The 17,644-nt window shown below is 40.1% G+C and overlaps 1 protein-coding gene across 2 annotated transcripts in view; it reads right to left on the bottom strand.

The window, feature by feature from the left end:
* NECAB1 (N-terminal EF-hand calcium binding protein 1) overlaps positions 1 to 17,644 on the bottom strand; it is a 236,341-nt gene that overhangs the window by 119,309 nt on the left and 99,388 nt on the right. For both annotated transcript variants that reach the window (XM_002710683.6, XM_089335507.1), the window contains one exon: positions 883 to 980. In XM_002710683.6, coding sequence (XP_002710729.3) covers positions 883 to 980 — 98 coding nt within the window. The remainder of the gene's footprint in view (positions 1 to 882; positions 981 to 17,644) is intronic.

Below are 17,644 nucleotides of genomic sequence, written 5' to 3'. Positions count from 1 at the left end.
AGAACAAACCACTCTTGTGAGAACTCATTTTTCCCTTACAAGGGTGGTACCCCATGATTTACTAACTGTTCTGAAGGAGCCACCTCTCACAGTTCCACCATATCTCAGTACCATTACAATGCTTCCAGCTCATGGATTTTGGGAGACAAACCACATCCAAATCATAGTAAGTAGTAGACTCATCTCTTTACTTGTCCTCCTTATTCTGTCCCTCTACAGTTACCACCCTATTCTAAGTTAATTCCTATGTGGTCTTTTCAAATGACAGCACATGCTTTCATATCTTTGCTTGAAATATTGGATGACTTTTTTTCTTTTAGGATGCAAGCTTAAATTATTAGTTTTGCTGACAACACCATAAATTGTATGGTCCCTCCTTACCATTCCAGCTTCATCTCACATCATGCCTCCCTTTGATTTTCTGTGGTTTGTCTTCATTACCAATCTTCATTTCCTTAAGTGTCTGTGACCCTCCTGGCCCAGAACCTTTTCATATGTTGTTCCCTCTGTCTGGTTACAACTATTTCCTTTATCTCTAAGAGATCAGGTGTTGTCTCCTCCAGCCTGAACTGGGTGGCTCATCCTGTGCTTCTTCTCTGTTGTGCTGTAGTTTAATTACTTGTTTATACTCTTGCATCCCCACTTAAGAGCTCCTCAAGTAGCTCTTTGTATCTTTGTACCCTCAGAACAAACCACCGTGCCTGGCACATTATAAGTATTGTAATTGCACTATGAATGAATAAAGTAGCTCATTTAATATCAAGGAAAATAAATTATCACTGATAAAAAGAATTTATACTTTTATAATACATTGGAAATAAAGCATAATTTAAGAAAAAATTTTCAAAGAACAGATTTTATAGAAAATAAACATTTCCTTACTTTCTTTGTTTTTCCCATTGCCTTTAAGATGGAAAGATTGAGATCTTCAAGTGCTGCTAGTACATTCTCATACTCGCCCAAGTGCTGAGAAAAATATTCTAAGAAGTGAAAATATTGAAATATATTAGTGTTTCAGTGTAGATAATCACGAAACAAGAACACTTAATTGATGTTCTCCATAAATGAGTAAAAGAAATAAGATACTGTTTATACATGAAAATTGGAAGGTTTTCAAATGAGACTACCAATGCACCAATGTGGTCATTTGATTAAAATAAAAGAGAAAAAGAAACCTGAATGGTTACCATTATTCTTGAAGCAATGTTCTTTCCAATAAAAATAGGGAAAATGAATCTAGATCTACTGAAATGGCTTTTTCAATAAAAAACTTTTTCTGGAAAGCATGTTATTAAAGACATCACCACGGCAGTAATTTTAGAAAAAAGTTAAGCAACATCATTTTATTTATTTTTTTTTCTTTTTTTTTTTTATCTTTTATTTAATGAATATAAATTTCCAAAGTACGACTCATGTGTTACAATGGCTTCCCCCCCCATACCGTCCCTCCCACCCACAACCCCCCCCTTCCCACTTCCTCTCCCCCTCCATTCACGTCAAGATTCATTTTCGATTATCTTAATATACAGAAGATCAGCCTAGCATACCTTAAGTAAGTATTTCAACAGTTAAGCAACATCATTTTAATTCTTCCTCTGGGAAACATTTATGGAGGGTAATCTGTCTTCAAGGTTAAGAATTAGTGATGCTGCAAAACACGAAGGCCTCCTTTGGGTCCTTCCTTGTGACTGCTTCTATTGCGATTCAACTTTTTTCCAAGAATTTGAATGTAGGTCATGCTTACCATATTTGTAAAATGGTAGGAATAAACACTATATTGCATATTTTGTTTAAAGTTTTAACAATGGAACATGGACAAAGTCAGTCATGAATGAAATATAAGTCATTACAACAAGACTTACAAAAGAGTAATTTTAAATATAATAAAAAGTGTAAAGCCTTATGTTTACTTATAGAAATCTATATTTCTAAAATGTGATAGTTAACTTGGTAAATTAATATATTGAAAAGAACTATAACTTGCAGGTACTAGAAAAATCAATGACCCTCCCCATCCCTGTGAACCTTTGAGTGAGCTCCAGGTTATTATTGTGTCTCTTTAGTGTACCCTAAGTATTCTTGGAATTAAACTGAAATGATAATATAGTCACATTTAAGCAACCAGGCACACTGGAATAGATATCAATATGCTTGGCAGAAGCCTCTGTGAAAAATTCAATATTCCAGAAGGGATTATTTGCTGATATTGATAGCAATAACATAAAAGGTGTCACTAACTTATTAGTAAATAAATTCTAGATCATAGTTATCAAAATAGAGTATGTGCATGTATAGGTTAAAATAAATGAAATAGCAGAACACAGGAGCATGTGGAACAGAGTGATATAGAAAGAATGGTTAATAGACACAAGGGTTCAGTTGGATAGGAGGAATGTCTGATGTTGTATAGCACAGTAGGGTAATGTAACAATTGAATATTTCAAAATAGCTAGTAAACAATATTTTGAATTTTCCTAACACAAAGTAGGATGTCCTAGGAGATAGATGTGCCAATTACCCTGATCTGATTGTTACACATTGTGTACATGTACTGAAATGCCACACCATTTCCCATAAATATGTGCAATTACTGTATATCAAATACACAAAAACATTTAAGAAATGACATATTTGACAAAAAAGCAAAATGCATTCCTGATTATGTATTCTTTGAAAACAGTGTGATGCAAATCATTTCTTATAAAGATCCTATTAGGAAGGCATTAGCTGGAAGTTAAATGAGAAAGTACACAGTCCTTACATGTCTGATTTAAATTAACATTTTAATTCTTAGTTAGGCTGTTGACTTTTTAACAGAGTTGATGAACATGTTTGACCTTCTTTGTGCAATTACATGAAATAAACTAAATCCCTGTGGATAGCACTCTTTAGGAACCAGCAAGCAGTTAGTGTAGCTGTAGTATATTCATAGATTGGGAAAATATTACATCAATAACAAAAAATAGAGATAAATGCAAAAATGGAAAGTTTTAGAACATATTTAATACTCACAAAGTCTCAAAGAAGATTGTAACAGTGGTTTTAAAAGTATATATGAAAAGGATATGATAAGAACAGGCATTGTTTAAAGGATGAAATTTAAATAATCAACAAACACAAGAAAAAGTGCTCAGGATCACTAGCTATTAGGAAAATGCAAACAAAAACCACAGTGAGCTATCACTTTCATTTCACCCCAGTTAGAACGGCTATTATCTAAAAATTATTTAAAAAAATAAGAAATGCTGGTGAGGATGTGGAGAAAAAAATACCCTAATACATTGTTGATGTACAACCATTAATAAAGACAATGCAGAATTTCCTCAAACTTAAAATAGACCTATCTTATGACCCAGCTGTCCCACTCCTGGGAATAAATACAAAGGAAATGAAATCAAGAGTTATCTGCATTCCCATGTTTAGAGCAGCTCAATTCACAATGGCTAAGAGATGGAATCAATCTAGATGCCCATCAGCTGATAACTTAGTAAAGAAAATGTGATATATATATATATATACACACAATAGAATATTACTTGGCTATTAAAAAGAATGAAATCCTATGAGTCTGCTGTGTATCCCACTTTCCAGGTTGGATCATTCTCTCCCTTTTTTATTCTACCAGTTAGTATTAGCAGACACTAGTCTTGTTTGTGTGATCCCTTTGACTCTTAGACCTATCAGTGTGATCAATTGTGAACTGAAATTGATCACTTGGACTAGTGAGATGGCATTGGTACATGCAACCTTGATGGGATTGTATTGGAATCCCCTGGCACATTTCTAACTCTACCATTTTGGGCAAGTCCGATTGAGCATGTCCCAAATTGTACATCTCCTCCCTCTCTTATTCCCACTCTTATATTTAACAGGGATCACTTTTCAGTTAAATTTAAACAGCATTCTGGCCTCAGAATCAGCCCTTAAGGCATTCAGATCTGGCTGAAGAGCCCATGAGAGTATTTCAGGCATGGAAAGCCAAGGCACTCTGGGAAAAAAAAAAAACCTAAATGAAAGATCTCTGTGAGTGAGATCCCAGTGGAAAGAACGGGCCATCAAAGAAGGAGGTACCTTTCTCTGAAGGGAGGAGAGAAATTCCACGTTGACTATGACCCTGTCTGAAAAAGATTGAAGTTGGCGAACTCAAAAGGCTTCCATTGCCTTGGCAACTCATGACTAGAGCCTAGGGTGATTACGGACATTATAAACAAGAGTGTCAAATTGTTAAGCCAACAACAGGAGTCACTGTGTACTTACTCCTCATGTGGGATCTGTCCTTAATGTGTTGTCCAATGTGAAGTAATGCTAAAACTAGTACTCAAACAGTATTTTATACTTTGTGTTTCTGTGTGGGTGCAAACTGTTGAAAGCTTTACTTAATATATGCTAAATTGATCTTCTGTATATAAAGAGAATTGAAAATGAATCTTGATGTGAATGGAATGGGAGAGGGAGCGGGAGATGGGAGGGGTGCAAGTGGGAGGGAAGTTATGGGGGGGAAGCCATTGTAATTCATAAACTGTACTTTGGAAATTTATATTTACTAAATAAAAATAAAAAAAACACAAAGTAAATACTACTGATAAGATAACACACAAAAAAATGAAATCCTGACATTTGCAATAAAATGAGTATAACTATAGATGTTGAGTGAAACAAGCCAGAAACAAGAAAGAAAATATATCACGTTTTCTCTTATTTGTGGTAGTTAATATACAGAAATAGTATAAAAATTGTGTGGATGTCATATTGTTTGTTAGATAGTTGTAATACTGGTTCTCTGAATCATATCATGTAAATTACAATACACTCTTCACATGTTTAAAAAAGAAGGAGGGGAATAATGAAGACTCTTGGGGTATTAGTAATACTTATTTTTAATCTGGGTGTTAGTTATGAGTGTGATGACAAAAATACACATTTATCTTCATACTTATGTGCATTTCTTGATATGTAAACTGTATTTTAGTAAAATGTTAAAAACAAAAAATTCAGATAGGAAAAAATGCATAAAGCAAAAATAGGAGAATGTAGATCAAACATACTAAGCTTATTAAATAGAAGAAGAAGCAAAGTCACCTTTTAAAGTAAATACTTTGTCATGTCTATCAGAATGCTCAGGATCACTAGCCATTAGGAAATGCAAATTAAAACCACCATGAAGTTTCACCTCACCCCCCATTAGAATGGTTCTTATACAGAAATTAACAAACAATAACTGCTGGCAAGGATGTGGGGGAAAAGGTACCCTAATCTACTGTTAGTGGGAATGTAAATTGGTATAGCCACTGTGGAAGGCAGTATGGAGATACCTCAGAAATCTGAATATAGAGCTACCACATGACCCAGCCATCCCCCTCCTGGGAATTTACCCAAAGGAAAAGAAATAAGCATATGAAAGAGTCATCTGTACCTCCATGCTCACTGCAGCTCAATTCACAATAGCTAAGATATAGAATCAACCCAGATGTCCATCAATTGAAGACTGGATAAAGAAATTATGGTATGTATACGCTATGGAATATTGCACAGCAGTTAAAATGAAATCTTGTCGCTTGCAACAAAATGGATGCACCCTTTGCTGGCGCTGCGGCTCAACAGGCTAATCCTCCACCTAGCGGCGCTGGCACTCCGGGTTCTAGTCCCGGTCAGGGCGCCGGATTCTGTCCTGGTCACTCCTCTTCCTGTCCAGCTCTCTGCTGTGGCCCGGAAAGGCAGTGGAGGATGGCCCAAGTGCTTGGGCCCTGCACCAGCATGGGAGACCAGGAGAAGCGCCTGGCTCCTGGCTTCAGATCAGCACGGTGCGCTGGCCGCAGCAGCCATTGAGGGGTGAACCAATGGAAAAAAGAAGACATTTCTCTTGGTCTCTCTGTCTACTCCGCCTGTCAACAAACAAACAAACAAACAAAAAACAAGATGGATGCACCCAGAAACCATGATGCTTAGTGAAATTAGCCAGTCCCCAAAAGACAAATACCCTATGTTCTCCCTGATCTGTGGTAATGGAGTATCCAAAACATAATCTATAGAAGTGAAACTGGCACTTTCAGATGTGATGATTTATAACGGACTTTATCTCCACTATTAAGGAACAGATTTTTTTTCTTCATACTACTTGTTGAACTCTAGTGTAGGGTTAATCTTATGACTTTAAAGTTGACTGAAAATAGATCTTTGTAAGAAAATATGAATGGGAATAGGAAAGGGAAGAGGAAGAAGGATGGGAGTGCAAGGCAGGAGGGAGTGTAGGGTGGGAAGAATCATTATGTTTCTACATTTGTACATATGAAATGCATGGTGACTGTATACCTTAAATAAATTTAAAAGAACAAATAAAAAATACTTTAGGGGCTGACATCATGTTGTAACAGGTTGAGCTGCCAACTGTGATGCCATCATCCCACATGGGCATCGGTTTGAGCTCCAACTTCACTTCTGAACCAGCTCCCTGCTTGGGCTCCTGCAGTCATGTGGGAGACCCGGAGGAGTCTCCGGGCTATTGGCCCAGCCCCAACCATTGTGAGCATTTGGGGAGTGAATCAATAGATTGAGGATCTCTCTAACTCTGCCTTTCAAGTAAATATTTAATAAAATCTCTAATTACATTTAAAAACTGCATTTAAAAATAAAAACACTTTGCTAAGACAGGATATATGGTTTGATCAGTGCAGATTCCCAGAGAGAATTTAAGTTGACTTCACTTTGAAATCAGATCTATACAAGCACATACAGGCACATGCTGAGAAAACCAATGTTGAGGTTTCAGAGCTGGCACCTATCTGGATTTCTTTCATTCTTTCCTTCCTTCTTCCATCCATTTGCTCATCTCAGCTCTCCAAGTTACTCAGAAAAAAAATTGCTCCTCAAGCAAAGAAATAACTGAGAAGGGAGAGAATTACAATACCCAAACCTTGGATAGGAATGTAAATTGGAAATTTAAGTGTAACAGTTGTTTTGAGTCAATCCAGCTCCACATCACTCAAGATCTTTTACCTCTTACCAAACCAAGGGAAATGAAGCTCCATTGAACTCAAAAGTGAAGTTAAATCAAAGGGCCAGAACATCAAACTTAGAAAGCTGATAATTTCCCTCCACTTCATTATGCAAAGTGTTCATTTAGTAACTTCATGACTGAATATACATTTTGTACCTTTTATGTGCCAGGTGCTGCAGCAGAAGATGAGAACGCAAGTAAGAGAAGACACACTACCTATCTTTAAGGAGCCTACACTCAGAGAAGGGAGAAGAATATCCCAACAAACAACTGTGATACATTTGATCATTGTTTAAGAGCCCAGGTATAAGATGCGATCCAAATGCAGTACTTGGTTGGGCTGTGTCAGAGAAAGTTTTATAGGGAAGACATCAATAATGGCTCTGTTAATGGATGAGGAGATTTTAACTGCTGGAAAAGCATAAAAGCAAGAGATACCACATTTGCAGGAGTTTGTAGTTCAGTTTTCTCTGACATGAAGGGCAGGACTAGGAGATATTTGAAGATGAAATGCAGCAAGGAGGCAGGATACTGAAGATCAGTGGCGAGAAAGGAAGCCGGATATGTTCAAAACATTCCTTGCTAGGTATTCTAATTTTGATCTCAAAGTTAGGTCAGTATTTTTCACTATTTGCATCAGAATTCTAAAGTACCTTTCTGTTAAAAGTATATTTTTCAGATCAGAAGCAAAAGTTTCACTTGGGAACTTGTATAGACCTATAGCATCTTAGAACCTCTCCAAACCTGCTGAATCACAATCTGGATTTGTTTCTAAAGATTTATTTTTATTTATTTGAAAGAGTTAGAGAGGGAAAAACAGAGAAAGGGGAAAACAGAGGGAGCCAGGGAGTTCTTTCATCCACTGGTTCACTAACCAGGGGGCCACACGGCCAGGGTTGGGCTGGGCCAGAGCAAAGTCAGGAGCCAGGAGGTTCCTCTGGGTGTCCCATGTGGGTACAGGGGCCCAAGCACTTGGCCATCCTCCATTGCCTTTCCAGGCATCCAAGAAGAGAGCTGGACTGTAAGTGAAGCAGCCAGGACTCTAATCGGTGCCCACATGGGCACTGGTGTCACAGGTGGTGACTCCGTGATCTGCGACAACTAACTGAGCACCAAAGGGGAAACTTGTTGAAGTGAAATGGACACTATGAGAAACAGAGACTTGATCAGCTCTTGTCCTGACGGTTGATGTACAATGTAATACTTTATCCATTTTAGTATTTTTTTTGTTCTAGTACTATTGGTTGAACTCTGTAATTAACACACAATTATTCTTAGGTGTTTAAATTTTAACTGAAAAGTGATCCCTGTTAGGAATTTGGAAAACATTATGCTGAGTGAAATAAGCCAGTCCCTAAGGGACAAATATCATATGTTCTCCCTGATTGGTGACAACTAACTGAGCACCAAAAAGGAAACCTGTTAAAGTGAAATGAACACTATGAGAAACAGTGACTTATCAGCCCTTGCCCTGACTGTTGATGAACAACTTAATACGTTATCCCTCTTAGTATTTTTTGTTTGTTTGTTCTACTTAATACTTTTGATTGAATACTGTAGTCAATACAGTTATTTCTATTTATTTATTTTTTTGACAGGCAGAGTGGACAGTGAGAGAGAGAAACAGAGAGAAAGGTCTTCCTTTGCCGTTGGTTCACCCTCCAATGGCCGCCGTGGCTGGCGCGCTGCGGCCAGCGCACTGCACTGATCCGATGGCAGGAGCCAGGTACTTATCCTGGTCTCCCCTTATCCTGGTCTCCCATGGGGTGCAGGGCCCAAGTACTTGGGCCATCCTCCACTGCACTCCCTGGCCACAGCAGAGAGCTGGCCTGGAAGAGGGGCAACCGGGACAGAATCTGGCACCCCGACCGGGACTAGAACCCAGTGTGCCGTCACCGCAAGGCGGAGGATTAGCCTAGTGAGCCGCGGCGCTGGCCCACAGTTATTCTTAAGTGTTGAAACTTAACTGAAAAGTGATTGCTATTAAATATAAGAGTGGGAATAAGAGAGGGAAGAGATGTGCAATTTAGGACATGCTCAAGCTGACTTACCTCAAACGGTAGAGTTAGAAACATACCAGGGGATTCCAATTCAATCCCATCAAGGTGGCATGTACCAATGCCATCTCACTAGTCCAAGTGATCAATTTCTGTTCACAATTGATCATAATGATAGGACTAAGAACCAAAGGGATCACATAAACAAGCATAGTGTCTGCAAATACTAGCTGATAGAATCAAAAAGGGAGAGAATGATCCAACATGGGAAGTGAGATACACAGCAGACCCATAGAATGGCAGATGTCCTAAACAGCACTCTGGCCTCAGAATCAGCCCTTAAGGCATGCGGATCTGGCTGAAAAGCCCATGAGAGTATTTCAGGCATGGAAAGCCAAGACACTCTGGCAAAAAAAAAAAAACAAAAAAAAAAAACAAAAAAAAAAAAACAAAAACAAAACAACAACAACAACAACAAAAAACAAAAACCAAACCAAACCTAAATGAAAGATCTCTGCGAGTGAGATCCCAGTGGAAAGAACAGGTCATCAAAGGAGGTACCTTACTCTATAGGGAGGAGAGAACTTCCACTTTGACTATGACCTTGTCTAAAAAAGATTGATGTCCGTGAACTCAAAAGGCTTCCATAGCCTTGGCAACTCATGACAAGAGCCTAGGGTGATTACTGATGCCATAAACAAGAGTGTCAATTTGTTAAGTCAACAACAGGAGTCACTGTGCACTTACTCCTCATGTAGGATCCCTGTCCTTAATGTGCTGTACATTGAGATTTAATGCTATAACTAGTACTCAAACAGTATTTTTCACTTTGTGTTTCTATGTGTGTGCAAACTGTTGAAATCTTTACTTAATATATGCTAAACTGATCTTCTGTATATAAAGAGAAACAAAAATGAATCTTGATGTGAATGGAAGGGGAGAGGGAGTGGATAAGGGGAGGGTTGCGGGTGGGAGGGAAGTTATGGGGGGGAGCCATTGTAATCCATATTCTGTACTTTGGAAATTTATATTCATTAAATAAAAGTTAAAAAAAAAGCACAGCAGCCAGTGCTAGAACTGGGCACTCCATATGAGCATCTTAGGCACTGACTTAAGGGAGTGGGCATTTGGCACAACTTTGTTTTTGTAGTCTGTACCTCAATTCTCCAAGTTATTGAGTCCCATATTTGCCACAAAGGTCTCACAAAGCATTCTCATGAATTGGAATTAGCCTGTCAATTTTTGCCTTGTTAGAACTTCAAGTAGATCAGACAGGAAATAGAAAACAACACAGGGGGGTTGGGAGGAAGGAGCGAGTAAGAGAGCAAGAAACCCCTATTTTCTGAATAGGAGCATCAGAAATCTAGAAATAACAGGTTAATTTGAGGGGGTACAGTATTACTAAAGTTGTTTTATAACTAAATCACAACTGTCATGCGCCAGGTAGCTGGCCAGGGCTCTGACAGCCTGGGAGAGGACAGTCTTCTGATTTCGTAGCAACTAGACTTGCTAGCACAGATTTCTTCCCACTGCATGGGCTCTGGCAATGCAGGCTGGTGCAGCTACTAAAAGAAACTTCTCACAGAAAGCTAATAAGCTTTTATTCTGGAAGTTTCCTATACTCTCAATTTCATTATCTTATATATAGATCTCATAACTTTTAAAATAGTTGAATATTTAGTAGGTAACAATGAAGAAGAGGTGATATTAGCCTATTAGATATATCAACCTTACTCACAAAGCTTTCTTACAATCTGCTTTCAGATCAAACATTCTAGCTGCATTAACTTTAGTTTCAATTAATCTTCAGCCATCTATAAATATCTCACAAATCTTAGCTACCAAGTGCAAAAGGATTCAGTAAAAATAGTAAGGTTATAAAAACAGTCATAAGAGGAAAGCAATGATTATGCTCCTGATTGCTTTAGATCAGAGCTAAAGATTGCACAAATACAAAATCAAAACCTTACTGCTAGAATTCAAACACAATTGCCTTATTAAAATTGAGTTATGTATTGACTGATGGTGATAAGATACAGCTAAAGACTGCATTTAGGAAGCTTTCAGAGCTAGGTGAAGAGTGAATAACCTTGACATTCCTATAAACCTGCTGGATATGCACATTTAAAAACCTTAATTGAGAAACAATACTTTCAGGAATCTACCATATAGAACTACTCACATAAGAGTGAAAGCATAATGCATATTACATTTCCATCATTGCTGTTTGTGCCAGTGGAAAGTTGGAAACAGTTTGAAAATCCATTAAAAGCAATTGAGTTGAGAAAGGAACACAAATGGGCACTTTGCAGCCTTTTATATAAAATAGATCAGTATGCAGTTACTCTGATCACACAGTATCACTTCACCAATGGAAGAAAATTATATACACATATAGTGATATATATGTGTGTATATATAATATATATGTAAAATTAATGTCAATGTATGCTTAGGAATGTCTAGAAGGTTATCTTCAAAACAGTTAACAGATATCAGTGTCAGGAAAAGGCATTTTAGTGAGAAAAAGACCTTGACATTTTAACCTATACACTTACATAATTCTTCATTGTTATGCTTCAAAGATAGTATGTTGTTAGGTATTACTTTCATAAGTAAATTTTTTTAAATTTATTTGACAGGTAGAGTTATAGACAGTGAGAAAGAGAAAGGTCTTCCTTCTGTTGGTTCACCCCCCCAAATGGCTGCAATGGCTGGAACTGTGCCAATCTGAAGCCAGGAGCCAGGTGCTTCTTCCTGGTCTCCCATGTGGGTGCAGGGGCCCAAGCATTTGGGCCATCCTTCGCTGCCTTCCTGGGCCACAGCAGAGAGCTGGACTGGAAGAGGAGCAACTGGGACTAGAACCTGGAGCCCATATGGGATGCTGGCGCCACAGGCGGAGGATTAACTAAGTGAACCATGGCGCCGGCCCCAAAGATAGTTTTTAAAAATCAATATTTTAATAGGCTTTAAATTCTAGGTCCAACATGAAAAAATTACACAAAAGCAGGAAGTTTCAGATTATCTGGAGTTTTTAATTGGCTTCTATGAGAACACATGAAATCTATTTTCCATGCCAATCAAGCTGTGTCCCTCCTAAACACAAGAGGGAATTTGTGTGGGGTATGAATTGACATTTCACTTGCTAGTACTGAAGCACTTGGCTTTGATTAGACTCCAATTTAAATATTTACTTTATGTTCACAAAATAATGAGAAATGAAACTACACTCTGGAAATTAAAATACATATTTGTCGCTCCCCGTCTTTGTGGAGGAACGACACAGGACCCTGCGCTGTTCTTTCGTCTGCTCGGCCCTTCCCGGGTTTGCTGCTGGTTCTTCCCGGGTTGGCTACTGTCCCTTCCACCTCCGTGGAAGGGCGGTTCCCCCTGGCCACTTTCCCCACTTCCGCGGGGGAGCGGCACACCGCCGGCCGGCTCTCTCGGGGGCTGCACAGGTGTTCCCTCAGATGTTCCTGGTGCATGTTGTTTCTCTCCTCCTTTATAGTCCTCTTCCACCAATCCCAACTCGGCTGCCCACACGCCGAGTATGCTGCTCTCCTCCAATCAGGAGCAGGTCCTACAGTTTATTGGTTGAATTGGAGGCAGCTGTGTAGAAGCTGTTTCTTCCTTCTCAGCGCCGTATTGTGGGAGAGCAGATGCATAGAATAAGTCTTAATTCCAGTAACTTAGTCTAGTCCGAGTTGCTCCCAGTTGCTCCCCACAGATCCCCCTTTCTTTTTATTTTTGGCGATGATACGCGCCTGTCTTCGGTGCCCCGCGGTACACACTCTGCTCTGCTTGCTAGAGTTGCCCACAGGTGCTTACAAGCCTACCAATCAGGCAAACCGAATCCAAGCCCTCTCATTGCCGTCTTGTGGGGAGACTTATTGGCGTTGGTTCGTGCCTATCTTCGGTGACCTGCAGCTCATACTCTGGTCGAGCTGCCTGCTGGTGCTTATCGCCTAATCAGGCAGACCGAATCCAAGCCTTCTCATTGCAGTATTGTGGGGAGACTTATTGATGTTAATTCGTGCCTGTCTTCGGTGACCTGCGGCGCATAAGCTGCTAGCCGCCCGCAGGTGCTCACCACCTCCCTAATCAGGCAGACCGAATCCAAGCTCTCTCATTGCCATGTTGAGGGGAGGCCTTACTTTTCTCTATTTCTCTACCTCCGGGCATTCCTATCTCTCCTATTTTACTTCTATCTGCCAGCATTCCTATTTCTCTCATTTTACTTCTAGACTTCTGTTTCTCTTATCCCTGCGGCTTCCCGGCGCCCACCCTGAGGCTGCTTCTCGGCAGCTTCCGGGCTCTGAGTCGCTTCAGCCCGCGCTTCTCTCATCTGCGCGGCTTCCCGGCACCCGCCCTGCGGCGGGCTCCCGGCTCTGCGTGGCTCGGCTTCGCGTGCACACTCCGTGGTCTCCACGCCCTTCGCGCCTGCACCACGGCCTCGCGCCAGCCCCGCGTTCCCTATCTATTCACGCCCCGTGCTTTCTCTGCACGCGGCGGCTTCCGCGAATCACACAGCGTAGCTCACGTTTCCGCCGCCGGCATTCAGTCCAAGTTCCCCGGACTAACCTGGCGAATTCCAACCTGGCGGCCCACGTCTCTGCCTCTGGTTCCAGATTTTCGCCTTTTGCTCCCCGGGCTGACTTGAAGAATTCCAAGCTGGCTTACGTCTCCGCCTCGGCCTGCACTCGCGGCTTCATCCTCCCTAACATTTTTCTCTACCCGGTATGTTTCCCTAACTTTTCTTCCAACAACAATATTCCCCTCTCATTTCTCCTGGCCTCTCCCCACAGTCCGCATCCGAGTCCAAGCCTCCTCCAGGTTTCACTTTCGCTTTCAATCTCCTAGCTTCCCCGCCATAGTCTGCATCCGAGTCTATGAAAGCTTTCACTTTCTCTTTCAATCCTAACTTCTTTCCCACAGTCCATATCCGAGTCTATGCCTAGGCTTTCAATAGCTTCTTCCGGCACCTTTTCCGACCGGCTTTCCCCTAGGCTCTTTGCTAGTCTCTCTCTCCGGTATTTTCCCACTTCTTCCCATTTCTTCCCTCCTAAGTTTCTTATCCGAGTCACAGCACCATTATGTCGCTCCCCCTCTTCATGGAGGAACGACACAGGACCCTGCCTAGGCTTCATATCCGAGTCACAGCACCATTATGTCGCTCCCCCTCTTCGTGGAGGAACGACACAGGACCCTGCGCTGTTCTTTTGTCTGCTCAGCCCTCCCCGGGTTTGCTGCTGGTTCTTCCTGGGTTGGCTGCCGTCCCTTCCACCTCCGTGGAAGGGCGGTTCCCCCTGCCACATTCCCCACTTCCGCAGGGGAGCGGCACACCGCCGGCCGGCTCTCTTGGGGGCTGCACAGGTGTTCCTTCAGATAGATGTTCCTGGTGCATGTTGTCTCTCTCCTCCTTTATAGTCCTCTTCCACCAATCCCAACTCGGCTGCCCACACGCCGAGTATGCTGCTCTCCTCCAATCAGGAGCAGGTCCTACAGTTTATTGGTTGAACTGGAGGCAGCTGTGTAGAAGCTGTTTCTTCCTTCTCAGCGCCGTATTGTGGGAGAGCAGATGCATAGAATAAGTCTTAATTCCAGTAACAGTCTAGTCCGAGTTGCTCCCAGTTGCTCCCCACACATATTCTTGAACAGATGGGAGGAGAATTTTAACATGACTGAGAATAACACTGCTGGATTTAATAAACAGCAATTCTGTTGAATGGAAGCCCCATCTACTAGTTCCTTAAAAGATTGAGAAAATCATAGTCAAAGCTCTCCCAATAAAAAGATAGTAAGTTCCTTATCTAGTTCCCTTATTACAGAAGACAAATTTGAAAAATTGTAGAGCGTTAAATGAAGGTACACTGTCGTTTTTATTTTTTTCAATTTAAAGTATCTTTAAGAGAAGACAGAAGATAACACAGTATTCCTTAGTGACAACAGACCAGCAACACAGAAAATTAAGGGTAGCCAGTGAATATTTTTAACTTCAAACCTTACTACAATTTGTTTTTCATCAGGTTAACTACCCAGGCAAAGTGAAGAGGAAAACAGAATTATCTGAATGATTTGAGGAAGTTATTTTGGCTTGGCCTACCTTGACATTTGAAGTAAATGGGTCTCTCACCTTTCTGAAATTATCACAAAACCCACCTCAGCTCTCCATACTTTTTCTACTTCAGCAGCAAGGACTGTCTACATGGGACTGGGGATGCATAGAGGAAGGCTTTTACACAGCTGTGAAGAACGAACAACCTTTAAAATGTTCATGTTAAATATGTAATTGATCATATGGATAGGATTAAGTGTCAAAGGGATCACATGAATAAGACCAGGCTTCTGGCTCCTGATCAGCACAGTTCTAGCCATTGTGGCCAATTGGGGAGTGAACCAGCAGATGAAAGATCTTTTTCTACCCCTCCTTCTCTGTATAACTCTGACTTTCAAATAAATCAATCTTTTTTTAAGAATTAAAAAGCAGAGAATATTCCAATATGGGAAGCAGTCCACACAGCAGACTCATAGAATGACAAATCTGCTAAACAGCACTCTGACCTCAGAATCAGCTCATAAAGTATTCTGGTAGGACTGAAAAGCCCATGAAAATATTTCAGGCATGGAAAGCCAAGACATTGTGGTGAAAAATGTTCTACATGAAGGATCTCTGTAAATGAGACCCCGGTGGAAAGAAGGGGCCAAAAAAAAAAAGATGTACTTTTCTCTGAAGGGAGGAGAGGACTTCCACTTTACTTATGACCCTGTCTAAATACTGATGGAGTTTGTGGTCTCAAAAGGCTTTCATAGTCTTGGCAGCTCATGTCAAGAGCCTCTGGTGTTATTCAAAGAGTACTTTATACTTTGTCTGTGTGGGTGCAATCTGTTGAAATCTTTACTTAGTGTATACTAAATTGATCTGTATATAAAGATACTTAGAAATGACTATTAGTGAAGAATGGGATGGGAAACGGAGTAGGAGATGGTATGGTTTGTGGGTGGGAGGGTGGTTTTGGGGGGAAGAATTGCTATAATCCAAAAGTTGTACTTTGAAAATTTTTATTAAATAAAAGTTTAAAAAAAAGAAAAAAGAGCCTTGGGTGATCACTGTCATCATAAATAAGTGTTAATTGTTAAATTAACAACAGAAGTTACTGTGTACTTACTCCCCATGTAGGACCTCTGTTCTCAATGAGTTATACTAGGAGAATTAACTGCAAAACTTTTTCTCAAGCAGTACTTTATACAGTGTGTGTTTGTGTGTGTGTGCACACACGTGCGCGCAAACTATTGAAATCTTTACTTAGAATCGAGTTGGTCTTCTGTATATAAAGTTAATTAAAAATGAACCTTAATGAAGAATGGGATGGGAGAGGGAGTAGGAGGCGGGATGGGAGTGGGGATGGGAGGGCGGATATGGGGGGAAGAACCACTATATTCCTGAAGTTGTACCTATGAAATTTGCATTCATTAAATAAAAGCTTTAGAAAAAATGGACAACCTTGACACCCCACCCCAGTCACTTGCTGAATGTGCACACTGGGAAAACCTTGACTAAGGAATTATACTTCTAGAAATCTACCATAGAGAACTACTATCAAAGAGTATAAAAATAAGGCATATGAGAATATTTATTCTGTTTATTATAGCAGAAAGTTGTAAAGAGCCTGACCATCATGGCGATTATTGTTCAGCATAAAGTCTGGTAGCAATGGTCCATATGGGAACTTTTAGCCACCTAGCACAAGAATAGCCACATGTGGATGGTACCACCACCTGATGGTGTGTTGAAGTGTGGCAGAACTTTCCTTATTTTTCTATACTGGTGCTTCATAATCAACAAATGCATCACCTGCTTATTTATAAGCATATTTTGCTTTTTTGGTTGGATTCTTCTCCTTGATCCCAGGGTAGACACTATATTGAAGCAAGAAAACAGTTTTTCATGACCATTGGAAAATTTGGAAGCTCATGGTTAGTGACTGTCATAATTGTTTTGTTTACAGCAGCTGCCTTGAAACTTGGCGTTCTGTTATTTTGTTCTGGGTATGACATCTGTTAATGCTGCTTTGATGAAATGGCAGATAACCATTCCTCAGTATTATAAGATAGTTTTAGAATTTACCAAAGCCATGAAAAAAGCACTAAGAAATATACTCAGGAATTTCTATATGAGTTCCACTAGGAATTGCAGAGTAACTCATATGCAACCATCAAAATATTTCACACAGCCTAGATGAGGAGATCAAACTGGGACAAAGGCATTACCTTGTATATTTACCTTAAAACATAAAACTTTCCAGTATTCGAGAAATATGGCTGTGTAAAGTTGAGTGGTTTCATAATGCTATTTTCCATAAAGAAGAATAAATTTCAGTTATATTGACCCTTGACATTCTTAATCTGTGACTTTTGTTGCCAACCACAAAGATGAAGAAAATAAATGCAGAAGACATTAAACCTGGCATTTGTAAAGATTTATCTCTCATCATCAAATCACTTGCTTTGCAAGTGACATTTACAATTCCAGAAGGATTTACGCAGGTGTGGGACAAAGTTATTTTTGTAGTTCAAGGAGACAGCTTTGCAAAAACAGTAACAAAGGGATTTTCACAGTGTATTGTGAAGGGAATAATGAAGTTGTCTTAAACAC

The sequence above is a fragment of the Oryctolagus cuniculus genome, chromosome 6 (assembly GCF_051225735.1).
Source record: "Oryctolagus cuniculus isolate XC-2025 breed Fujian yellow rabbit chromosome 6, ASM5122573v1, whole genome shotgun sequence".
NCBI classification, from domain to species: domain Eukaryota; kingdom Metazoa; phylum Chordata; class Mammalia; order Lagomorpha; family Leporidae; genus Oryctolagus; species Oryctolagus cuniculus.
Note: the sequence above shows the minus strand (reverse complement) of the source record. Positions and strands in the feature narration are given on the sequence as shown.